This window comes from Callospermophilus lateralis, chromosome 1 (genome assembly GCF_048772815.1).
Source record: "Callospermophilus lateralis isolate mCalLat2 chromosome 1, mCalLat2.hap1, whole genome shotgun sequence".
Taxonomy (NCBI): domain Eukaryota; kingdom Metazoa; phylum Chordata; class Mammalia; order Rodentia; family Sciuridae; genus Callospermophilus; species Callospermophilus lateralis.
In genome coordinates this window covers 154,138,643-154,152,014 of record NC_135305.1, presented here as the reverse complement: position 1 = coordinate 154,152,014, position 13,372 = coordinate 154,138,643, and the positions used below count along the sequence as shown (strand labels likewise).

Below are 13,372 nucleotides of genomic sequence, written 5' to 3'. Positions count from 1 at the left end.
GGATACTTCTGCCTCAGCCTCCCAAGTTGCTGGTATTACAGGGGTGCGCCACTGTGCCTCACTTGAAATACGCTTTTGCTGACTAACCTAAGATATCAAAACTTTTCTCCTATGCTTCATTTTAGAGGTTTTAGTTTTAGGCTTTGCATCCCTATTGATATATTTTGAATTAATTTACTCTATATAGTTTGAAGTTTTGTTTTATTTTGATTTTGACACATAGTAATATGCATTCCTTCTAGCACCATTTGTTGAGAAGACAACATGGCACTTTTGGTGGGGGTGGGGGATCATATGTTTGTCATTCCATGCCTGGACTCTTCTGCTGTGTTGAACTTATGTCCTGCACTTCTGTCCTTTCTCTACTACCACTCTGTCTTGTCTGTTCTAGCTTCACAGTAAGTCTGGAAATCAGGTGGTAGGAGTCCTCCAAATGCATTTTTCTTCATTGCTTTCATTTTTTGAGTTCTTTTTCATATAAATATGTAACTCAACTACTCTATTCCTATAAAACATCCTGCAGGGATTTTGATTGAAATTGAGTTGAGTATATAGATTGGTTTGGAAAGAATCATCATCTTAACAATATAGATTTTTTCCAGTTCATGATCAATTTAATTTTTAATTATTAATGTGTTTTTTAAAATTTTTTTGTCAGTATTATAATTTCTAGCCTATAAATTTTACACATAATTTATAAGATTCATACCCAAGTATTCCATGCTACTGTAAATGATACTTCCACAGAATTTCAGTTTCTAACTATGTGGTATTTAATAATAAACATTCCAGTATATAGAAATATATATAGTACATTCCAGTATATAGAAATATGATGTTTTTTTTTTTTTTTTTTTTTTTTTTTTTGCCTTTTATTTTGTGGTTTAGCTTGATACCTTTAGTTCTAGTTGATTTTTTTGTTTGGTTGGTTCTTTAGGAATATCTGATGAACAGTTGTATCTTGTGAAATAGGGCAGCAGTTTTATTTCTTCCATTCCAATTTATATGCCTGGTATTTCTTTCTTTTCCTGTTATTGTACTGAATGAGACCTCAATTGAATGTGAGGATTTCCCAACAGGATTGGTGAGAACAGACGTCCTTACCTTAATTATGTCTTTTGCCATTAAGTATGATGTTAGTTGTAGGATTTTTGGTAATGACATTTTAAGGATTCTTTTTAGAAGAAAAAATTCTAAGATATTTCGAAATTATTATTATTATTATTATTTATGCTTTTTAAATTTTTATGTGGTGCTGAGGATCGAACCCGGGTCCCGCCCATGCTAGGTGAGTGCTCTACCGCTGAGCCACAATCCCAGCCCCTTTCAAAATTATTGAAATCAGGATAAAATCATATTTGTATATGGGAAATTGTGTTGGACTTTTTAAGTGTTCTACGTTGCGGTGCTGGACAGGGGTAACAGCATTTCATTTAACAAAGTCTTGAGGACCATTTGAGGGCAAAATAAAGAGTATGGCTACTATCTGAGAACTTTTTTTTGGAGGAGAGGATATCCTCTGATAAATTTAAGGTATAGCACCACCATAACACTTGCAAAATGAGCGGAGGCTAGCTGGCTCACTGCCTTTACCCCTGCTACTGAGGAAGCGGAGGCAAGAGGATCCTAGGTTCAGGACTAGCTTGGATAACTTAGAGAATTATAAAATAAAAAAAGGTTGGGGGTGTAGTTCAGTATCACAAGGCAGCCAGCACCTCACCAGGGTAATTCTTCCTGCATAGGAGGGGATAAGCCACCTGAGGAAAATTAAATTCTGAAGTAATTAGTGAAGAAATAAAGAGACAAAATCAGAATTAGTTTTAAGGGAGCATCTGATTGGTTCTTTCAGTCCTGGTAGGAACTGGAACAGAACAGTTAAAAAATGGCTCTGGTCATTTTTTTTTGGGGGGGGGTACATCAAAGGCAGGGATAAGGTTTCAGGGGTGGAGTCTTGCTTCATGATGTCTTGCATTCAACAGGTTAATGGGCATCTTGGAAAACCACACCCATCTCTGGGTTTCTGTTTGGCTAGGTGGCTGCAGCAGGTCACCCCATCTCCAGTGCTGTGAGGGACCTTTTTGGCAGAGCTGAATAGAAACTCACATGTATCTGGGTAGTCTTAACCAGGATTGCCGCTGGAAGTTCCCGGTTTCCGTATTTTCCTATTCACTGGCTTTGGTGCCAGTTTGGTCCATACATAGTCCACAGATGGCTCTCCACTGTTCAGTGGTAAAATACTTGCCTAGTATGCTTGAGGCGTTGGCTTTGATCATCAGATTTGCAAAAGGCCTAAAACAAACAAATTTATAAAATGTTAAATATCATGACGAAATAATTAGATGCAAATACAATATATCCTATAAGACAGCTAGCATGGTTTCTTTAACCAGCCTATGAAACCATTTTTTTTTCTTTTCATGGAGATGTACTGTTCCATATTAAAGGAGACTTAAAATACAATTGGTAGACCTTGTTCAGATTCTGATTTGCTGCATATCAAAGTATGTAGGAGTGGAATTTGCTTAAAGAATAGTTATGAGTGACATGACATTTTAGTCAACACATTGATCCTATAAGATTATAATGGCCGAAAAATTTCTGTTGCTTAGTGAGTGACATCATATTCAGCGTAGCGCTGTGCAGTGCCTTACCTGTAGTGATGCTGATGTAAACAAACATGCTGTCTTGCCAATTGTATAGAAGTATACATTTATTATCATGATTGAGTATTATGTAATACTCAATCATGATAATAAATGTAATACTCAATCATGATAATAAATGACTGTGTTACTGGTTTTCTATATAGGTTGAACATACCTTATCTGAAAGACCAGATGTGTTTCAGATTTCACTGCTTTTCAGATTTTGGAACATTTGTATAGACTTTATCCTGTGAGCATCACTCATATGGAAATCTGAAATGCACCAAAGTTTTAAACTTTTTGAGTGTTGAGAGTTTCTAATTATAGAGCATTTTAGATTTTTGAGCTAGGGATGCTCAGACTGCACTAATTTTTGTAATTTTAGAGTGCACTCCTATTTATTTAAAAATAAAATTTATTGTAAAATGCAGTGCCATGGTACACTGGTAGTAGCCACATTCATCTTCTGTTTACTGTGCCTTTTGATTGCATCAAGGGCCACATGAAGTGACTGACCATACCATTTTGTTTGTAAGCACATTCTATGCTGTTCACACAATGACAAAATCCCCCTAATGATGTATTTCTCAGAAAGTTTCCTATTGTTAACTTATACATGACTATATCAGGACAAAAAGGGAAAGAAAACAAAGTAGAATATTTAATGAAGGAGATAACATAATGTTATCTTCATATAAATGAAGCAGATAACATAATGTTGATAACTTTTGGTTAGAAATATTTTGAACTTGTTACTCTATTTTTAAGTATGTTTGAAGGTTATAATTATAAAAAGTTTTTTAATATTTTTTAGTTATTGGACACAATACCTTTATTTTTTAAAACATTTATTTATATGTGGTGCTGAGGATTGAACCCAGGGCCTTGCACATGCTAGGCAAGTGCTCTACTGCTGAGCCACAATCCCAGCCCTTATAAAAAGTTTTTAAAAGGTGTGCTAATTGGTATCACAAACCGGGAAGACAATCCTGCAAGTAAGAGCAGGAAACATTTTTCACAAATGCTATACCAACACCATTTATGGTACAATGGACTGTTTTTAGAAAAACACTGATATCAGTAATTGATTTGAAGAGTGATTTAGAAGAGTTGGACTTAGGACTATTAAGTGTTAGGAATTTTCAATTAATTTATTTTGCTAACATCTGTTTATGTTCACAATAATGATAAATAATGAACACATCTCAATTAGTCTTAAGGAGTGCTTATAAAAATTGTGTGATAGAGATATTTATTTGTTACCTTCCCTTTCTCTCGGTGATTTATAAAATGATAGTTAAAAGCTGATGGTACCCTTAGAGCCAGTGAAACATATTAAGAATGAAAAGCAATTAAAAATGGGGTATTCTTTTTACTGTGAATGTGAGTTCTCTTTCCAACCCTGGAAAGTTCCTCTAGAAGGGAAATGTGGGAGAATAGGGATTCACGATACCTTTGACTGTCCCTTGTTAGCAGGAATGCTCGTCTGTTTACTATACATTTTTCCCCATTTTTTAAAAAAGCTACAAATAACAATAGTTTGACAAAACAGGATTTGGGAATCTTCAATAAGTCATCATCAGCCACACAGAATTTTTTTTTTAAATTCACATACCAAGGAAAAGTATTGGACTAGTTTTAAAATTAAAAAAAAAAGTCTTACACATAAAAGGCATGAATGTAAATACATTTTTTAAAAATGCTATGTGTTTAGAAAATGTGGGGATATCTGTTGGTGTGGCAGAAAGCATTAAAATGCACTATGGATTCAATGTATGTTTTGATTCTCTGATCAGAATTTTCTCAAGTGAATAATTTTGTTAAGATAAAAATAAAAGGGAAAAGAAACTTTCTTTTGCAAATGTTTCCATCTTATCAATTTTTTGGTGACTTGAACTAATGTAATTTAAAAAGGAAATTATAGTTTCCTGGGGCATTTTCTGTCTGTTTATATACTTATGAAAGGAAAGAATTTTAAGAATACATGGGACATTGTTTGTCTTGAAATTTTTTGGTATTATTTGTGGCTCAATATTCTAACGTTTCAAAGCCAAATATGATATTTCCCAAAATGTAAAATATTCACAAAATTATGGATTTAGAAAGTAAATTTGATGTTATTTGGAAGGTTTAGTTTAATTCCTGACAGTCTCCCTAAAATCATACCTTTAAAATCCTATCCAGAAATTATCTACCTTAAAGAAATTTGTGTAATTCTGACACTATAAGAAATTATTTCAAAATGGGAGTTTATAATCCACTTGAATCTAATGTATGAAATATGATATGTCAAGAGATTTGTAATATTTTGAACAACCAATAAAAAACAATTGTTTAAAAAAAGAAATTATTTCTTCTTTATTTACTCTTTGAAAATATGTATTATAATCTTGGTATGAATTTGTGGCATTCTTGTTATCTTGTAAGAGAACATTAATAAATTAGTCTTTGTGGCACTATTTGATGGAAAGTTAATTTCAGAATTTCAAGATAATTTTAAACTAATTGGAAGCAGGTTGCAAAGACCTTTATGGAAGGAGAATTGCATCATGCTTCATGTTTCAAAGACTTTAATAAAAAATAAGTATTTTTTTATTTTGAGAAGTATTTGACTTTTTTTCTCTGTTCCAGTGTAAGATTAAGTCATTTAAATTAACTCATTAACTTTGCTTTAAAAAAGGTTTTAAAAGTTTCTTTATTTTATTTGGATGTCCTTTTTACTGTTTTTCCCCCCCCTTCTCTTTTTGTTTTTTAGTTGTGGAAGAAGGACTCTGGGAAAATGGCCTTTCCTATGAATGTAGGACGCTGCTCTTCAAAGCGATCCACAATCTCTTAGAAAGGTAAGAAAGGGAACAGGATGACAGTTGTTTTGAAGCACTCAAGTATATTGCTAAATCTCAGGATTTATATATACAGTGATTTTATTATTAGTGTAAAAATTAAAATATGCCTGGCTGGGCTTGGTGTCATGTTATCTATAATCCCAGCTTCTTGGGAGGCTGAGGCAGGAGAATCACAAGTTTGAGGCCAGCATGGGCAACTTAGAAAGGCCCTGTCTCAAAACAAAAATGAAAAAGGATTGGAGATATAGCTTAATACCTAATACTAAATTTTAAAAAGAAAAGGGAAGGAAAAAAAGAAGGAAGGGAATATTTCAGGAATAGTACAAGAAATAACTCCTATGACTTCTTTCTCCTCCATATTGTTTCTTGTTTTTTGTTTTTAAAATGAACCATGAACCACGAGTAGCCTCAACATCATTATTCTTTTCTCCCTTGAGTATTTAGGTGTATATTTCTTAAGGATAAGGGTTTCCTTTCACATAAGCACAGTATAATTATGAAAGGAGATTTAACATTGATTAAATGTCATTATTTAATCTGTAGCTTAATTCAGATGTTGTCAGTTGTCCCAGTTATGTCCTTACAGCTTAGCTCCTTGAGACTCATCCCATGATAATACATCATTTAGATTTCATGTCTCTAAATACAGAAGTTTGTCTTTCTTTAGCATATGTTGGCTCCTCAATTGAAGATAGATTTCTCATGATAGATTCAGCTTATGCTTTTTAGTAGGAATTCCGTAGAAGTGGCTGTGAGTTCTATGTACTGTGTCTTGGCAGGAGGCATATAATGTGATTAATGATGTTATCATTTTTGATCACTTCATTGAAGTGATGTTCTCTCAGATTTCTTCACAGATAATGTTTTGTTAACTGTGATCTTTCTCTGTTATGTCTTTCCTTTATGTAATTTTTGACCAGATACAATGAGAGTGTGTAATTACCCCCTTTGTCGTCAAAATGTGACCTGTATGCTGAGCATGGTGGCACACATATGTAATCCCAGCTAATTGGGAGGCTGAGACAATAGTAGGACCGCAAGTTTAAGGCAAGTCCGGGCAACTTAGAGAGACCCTGTCTCAAAATTTAAACAAAAAGGGGTGGGGAGAGGAGATTGAGTAGGTACCCACGTGTAAGTGTAAGGCTATGTATTCAACCCCCAGTACTGCAAAACCAAACCAAACCAAACCAAAACAAAACATAACAACAACCATAAACAAAACCCAAATCTACTTGTTTTAGTCTCTATTTGTAGACCTGGCCTAAATCGATAATTAGCAGTATGGCGCTAATGTTAAATGCCACCATTATTTCTGTTTTTCTTAGTTGGTAATGTCATAAGGGAGAGGTTTTCGTGTTCTTCCATTCTGTTTTCTCTCTCTGAATATTGTATAAATTTGGGTTCATGGACTGCTATTTTATTCAATGGATTATCATTCATTACTACCCTCATTTATTTTGATACTTTCAGATTTGGCTAGGGAAACCCCCTTTGATATATTCTTGTCGTTGTTTGAACACCTCCTTACTTGAAACATTCCCTCCCTCCCTCCCTCCCTCCCTTCCTTCCTTCCTTCCTTCCTTCCTTCCTTCCTTCCTCTTTCTTTCTCTTTCTTTCTCTTTCTTTTGCTGGGGATTGAACCCAGGGCCTTGCGTATGCAAGGCAAGCACTTACCATCTGAGCTATATACCCTGCCCCTTACTTGAAATATTTTCACTTCTCTTCCTGAATCTATGGATAGGATAGTACTTGTAGGTCATCAAAGCTGAAAGGATAGTCTACTACTAGAGTTTCATAGCCAAGCTGTCAGCTAAGATGATATCATTACAGTATCACTGTTTCAGATATTTTAACTGTAGAACATCCCTTCCCTCCAAATTTCTTGATTTTTTTCATTCTGAATTAGTTTTGGTCCCAATCCTGTAATTTGGAGTAGACGTAGAGATTATCTGTTGCTAAGGTGTTGTATACTCATAGAAGTGTTGATTTTGTTTAACCATTGAGTACTCTTAAATATTCTGAATTTTTTCAGTTCTCTTCCCCTACTGCAAAATACAACAGAACAAAATTACATACAGATTCCCTTGAGGAAAATGTGGAAAATTTGTTGTTTCTGTAATGCTGTGTTAGAATGAGTCTTTTTTGTTTTTGTTTTTTAAACTGGTTTAGTAATTAATGTACGTTTAAGCATATTTTTAAAATATAGAATTTCTAAGGAATGTGGAACAAAGTATATAGTTTTTAATATTGTAGTGTGTAATATTAAAATTGGAAAGGAATGGTTTATTCCTTTCAAAAAATATTAATGAATTTGTGGTTGAATTTTTAGTCTTGTAGTTTGAATCGTAGCTAATTCTTTTTCTTTGTTGAGAGAAAATTAGAAGAGCCCAAAAGCAGAGAAGGGAAAAAAATGAGCATAATTCATTTATTCTGGGCTCACGAATTCAGAATTATGATGAAAACTAAAGTCCAGGTCAAGTTAAATTATTACTTTTGAGAAAATTAATTGTAACACACAGTAAAATTTGGGAAAGATCTAAAGATGTTTGGGTTAGAAATTGGTTTGATTTTAGGATGCTTTACTTAGACAGTTACCCTGACCTCAGTTAGTCTTGTTAAAATCCTGTAAAGTATGGGTCACTGAAGAGTTTTTTTGAATGTATATAATATATCCAACTTGTGCGTGACATGTTTTAAATGTCAATAATTTTTAATTTTTCCCATAAATTTATTTTGCATAATTCAGTTTGTATTCATTAATTAAAATAGTCCCAGAATGGTTTATTTGAATTCTATTTGAATTACAAGAGTTAATTTTGAGACCAATGGAATTACCTTTTCTTTTAGAAAACAATTAATAATCAAGCTTCCCTACAAGTTTATATGCATAATCTGGGATTCTTTTGAAAAATTTTGCTAATCCTTTTGTCCTGTAAAATGATATTCTTCTCTTCATTTAATTTAAACGATGTATTTAGTTTATGAATGAAAGTTACCCCATTCATGAAACTGGAAAGCATTTTAAATGGTTGTTGTCAGCTTTCTTTATTCATTGTCAACAGAAACTGGAAAGATTAATATATACTTGCCCTTTTTATTTTTCTTGAGTTTAGAACATTTGCTATAACGTCCTCACCTGTTTACAACCTAAATTAACACAGGTATAGTTTGCTACCCTTTTCTTGGAAATTTTCTGTTATGCCTAAGTACTATTCAGGTAATGTTGACTTGCTTCTCCATGTGGACGTTGTGAGGTTCTGGCATGGAAAGCAGAATTGAGGTTATTGAACAGATTATCCAGGGCAGCATCACTTGTAGAAGTGTGTGCTTCTGGAACAATTTTTTCTTCAGTTTACACAGTAACAAAGCTTGTACAGCAATTTATTTTTTTAAGTGCAAGAATATGTTTAATTAAAAGAATTTCATATATTACCCTGAGAAACTTTAGATCACAGCTGTGGGGGAGTCATATAAATTGATCTTCTTTACATAAAAGGCTTTGATTGCTAATGTGTACAGAATGATGTGCTTCAGTGAAGGATTAAAATAATTACTCTAGAAACTTAAGGTAACAAAAACCTCTACACAGAATAAATCATTTCATTTTTTTGTTACCATTGGTGCTGAGATAATACTGTATTGACACCGTGTAAAATATTTTACATTCTAAGGTACAATAATGTCACAATTTCATCTTTTATTTACTCTTTTTTTCATTTCTAACTTTTCACTATTTGCCTATAATATGTTACGGATATTTAGATCATCTAATACCCCCCACCCCACCCCCCAAAAAAACAAGTTAAAAAACTCCACTGCTACTCAAGAGCATTTTCCATAAAGGTATCATACAGAAGACAGTGTTTTTGGTGGTATGTTATATATCTGTCTAGGGGCACATATTTATAGAAATCCCTTTTTTTTTTGTTGCTTTCAGAGACAGGAGATATTCTGAATTTCAGCTCTACCACTTAACTATGTGATAAGCTTACCCATGTTTATTTACCTATAAAATGGTGAAAGGTTGTTTGGTTCAGTACAGTTCTCTCATCATAAGAGCTCAATAAATGGGTAGCTGCTATTATAGCTAATAGAAGTACAGTGAAATATCAACTCTTTGCAGAGTTGGAGACAACATTTAAAAGTTAGTCTATTCAACCAACCAATTCTGGGATTGCATTCTGTAATATCCTTTTTACTTGGTCATTCCTTCTTTGAACACTTCTGGTTATGTGAACACAGCTTTACATCTTCAGGGAGTACTCAGGGTTACAAAGTCCTTTTTTTTTTGTACTGAGTAGAAATCTGTCTTCCTACAACTTTTGTTTCTTTATCTTAGTATTCTCCTTTGGGGTCATACATAACTCATGCAATTCAACTTCTCTGTGGTTACCTGTTTGATAGCAAACTTAAGTTTTTTTCCTTTCCTTTTTTACAGTTCATAGCATATGATTTTGATTCCCTATCTCTCCTTGCAAGCCTTACACATATGCCTCTATTTGATTCCATTTTCTCCAATATGATTGCCACTGTTCTACTTTAAAGTGTCATAAATGTTTCATAAATTATTGCTTTGGCCTTCTTCATCAGTCCAGGCTAGGTTCAGTTATGCTGCATGAACAGAAGACCTGGTAAAAGGATCCATTGATTTTAGGGTGTTTTACTTAGTTACCCTGACCTCAGTAAGACTTCTTAAAATCCTGGAAATATGGGACTATAGTTGACTATATAATACTATTCCACATCCTCTTGCTAATGGGGCAACCATTGTCTACAGACTTGCAGAGCTCCTTGGTAGAGAGCAGAGAGCAAAGTCACATGGTCAAGCTCAATGTCAGTGAGACAGGGAGAGAAATCATATGTTTGGGAAAAAGATAAATCTGCCATACCTAAATTGAGGTAATCTGAACTCCAGATGGCTGCCAGGTATGTCACTGAAACAGATCGTTCTAGAATATAATCATAGATGTATTTATATACTCTTTTCAAACCTTCAAGCTCACATTGGCTCCTTTGGTATTCTCTTAGTTAGAATTCCACAATCTGAGAGTGGTTAGATGTTCTATATTTTGTAGTCTTGGATTATCATGCTATTTTCTGGTTCTTTGGGGGAAAGTAAGTGTGCGTATGATTTTCTTCATGATTGATTATCTCTTTCTGGCATAATTCCTAGAATAATAAAATAGTTTTTACTTATATGGAATCTCTGCTCATTCAACTCCCCCACATCTTTCTCTTCTTCCCCTATATGCTATTAATGTACTAGTTCAAATTATTCTTTATCAGCTTTTAAAATTCTTTATCAGTTTTTTAATTTAGTAAAATTTAGAAATTTTGTTTTGTATTCATAATAATCTTTTCAAGGTTGTGCTGTATTTTAAGGTTAGGTTATTAATGGAAAAGTACTTTGTGACTAGAGTATGGAAAACAAAAATTTGCAATTGTTTTTCAGGAGTTTCTTCATTTGGCATTTTTAATGCCTACTACTCTTAAGTTGTCACAGTTGATCCAAGCTTTCACAATTTATCATGTCCTTGTTACTTGTCTCATGACAATGAAGAAAACCATGGATTAATTGAAAAACTTCTGAAAAAGCCAGAAAATGTGTGCATTTCAAAAAACCAATTTTTTGAACATTGTTTCAGTGATTTGACTGTATGTGGTACTAATGAAAATCTTGTTTTTAAAATAGCTTTGTAGAAATACCTAAAATGTCTGGCAAAATGCTGTCAAACTGGCACTGTGTGTGTTAGGATACTTTAATTTTCATTTTCTTGAAGATTTTTAGAATAAAATAAATGAGCTAATTTTTATGGAAAGAAATTTGTTTGCTCTAAAATTTGAATCAGAGTTTTGTACACAGTAGAAGATTAGGCGAGGCTTTTGAAGCTGCTGTGCTCTGTCATGTCCATGCTTCTGCAGGGAGACTTTCATCTGGGGTACTGGACACATGTGAGACACATGTCCTCTTCTAAGTAGTCCACTGGTGCTGCCAGCATATTCACTCCATGGTAGTTTATAACTCAGTTAAAAAAATTGCCTTTGTCCCAGCGCTTCTTGGTTTGCCAAGAGTTGGTGTTTTTAAATTTTATTGGGAAACACAGTAAAAACAATGGGTCGAAAATTGGAATTATAATTATGACAATAATAATGTTGTATTCATAGATTTCTAGTTCTCGGTGTATTATGTTATTGTGATCTGACAGAGATGGTCATCAAAGGGCGAGCAAGTACTGTCCTTAGGAGATGGTAGATTAGAGATTTCAGAATAAGAAGTATATTCATAGATTAATAAGTATATGAGGGTAGGTATGTATATGGTTGAAGGAATGGTGATATGACATGATTGAAGGTCCTTGACATAATGTGATAATAGGGGCAAGAAATGAGTAATCAGTATATTGCCATTTTATTGAAATGGCATAATAAGCAGTTTTTTTTTTTAACAGCAGAAGGAAAATGAGTCCTTAGAACTAAGAAGAAAGTACAAAAATTATAGATACACATGATTGGAAACAGATCTAGTTGTAAATGTCTAGAAAGAAATCTCAATGTAAGCAATCATTATACTTAATATTTTTAGAGCAGGGCATGGATTAAAACTCAAAAATAATGAAGTTTTGTTGTTGGAGAATGGGATTAGATACTTAAATTTTGAAACTAGATAAGAGAGATACAGCTCTTTGGGAATTTGAGGTGAGGCTACATCTGTAAAAGAGCTTACCCTTATAGGGATGTTAGGAGGGGAGCAATTGAGGCTGTGTGGCTGCAACAGGTGTTATCTACTAGGGCAGAGTGGAAGCCCAGGGTAATGAATATCTAGGGTTTAGTTAGAAAAACTTTCTTCTGCCCCTGGGTCATAGGAGTTAGATTTTATTCTGTTAGAATTTGGGAACATTGCTGTTTCAATGAAGGGGACTTCTCTGCATGTATGTTTGATAAAAATTTGAGTGGTGAGATAATAGAGGGAATTTTGATAAGATTGGAGTAGGGTGTTTTGGCATACAGTTACATAAAATTTATTGTATGTGAGCAACTCTGTAATTCAATGATGACATTAAGATGCAATTTGGTTGAGGGTATCATAGGGAAACACTGTACTTGGATTTTTCTAATCAGTGAAATTAATTATATACATGTGTACATAATTTGAGTGGCACAGAAGCAGCCAGAGCTGGTAGTGACCTTCCTTCTATACCTCCATAATGTCCCACCTGGGAAATGGCTTGCTGAGGGGCTTAGGCTTTGGGCATGCTATAGCGCTTGTAATCTTACATCATGTCTGCCTGTGGCTTTGGGATTGGAGATTGTGGCTTGCCAATTTTGGAGTCAGGTTGCACTTTGTAGTTAATTATTCAGAGCCATATGGCATGACACAGAAACATTAGGTACAGACACAGACACACACATGCAACCTGATTTCATTTTTATTTTTCAGCAGCTGTTTCTTTTCTTTTTGAAACAGTGATTTTTTTTGGTGGGGGGATGGGGAGAGGTGGCAGAAGATTGGGAATAAGAATAGCTTTTTAGTATTAGGTGCTTAAAGGACTTTTTATAATCTGGCATCACATAATGATCTTATAAGAATACTGAAGCTTTACAGAATTAAATCATATCTTAATAGTAAAGCAGTTTTAAAAATGTGGATCACAATGACTTAGCACTATTTGTGATGTTGACTTGAAATAATTTGTGGCAGATGGAGTGTGTCTGCTAGGTTAATTTGTTTGTGAAATAAAGTAGAAATTTTGATCCTCAAATATAAGAAAATAAAGATTGATAGAGTATAAAGAAGGGAACATTATATTTCTGGTGTAATTTTTAGACTTTAGAATTGTCTCAAGAGATTTGCTTAACTGTATTCTTCAAATGTAATTAAGGCAT

General features: G+C 33.8%; 1 protein-coding gene across 3 annotated transcripts in view; it reads left to right on the top strand.

The window, feature by feature from the left end:
* The window catches only part of Med13l (mediator complex subunit 13L), a 309,479-nt gene that overhangs the window by 157,233 nt on the left and 138,874 nt on the right, over positions 1–13,372 (top strand). For all 3 annotated transcript variants that reach the window (XM_076855405.2, XM_076855448.2, XM_076855371.2), the window contains exon 3: positions 5,401–5,485. In XM_076855405.2, the coding sequence (XP_076711520.2) occupies positions 5,401–5,485 (85 nt within the window). The remainder of the gene's footprint in view (positions 1–5,400; positions 5,486–13,372) is intronic.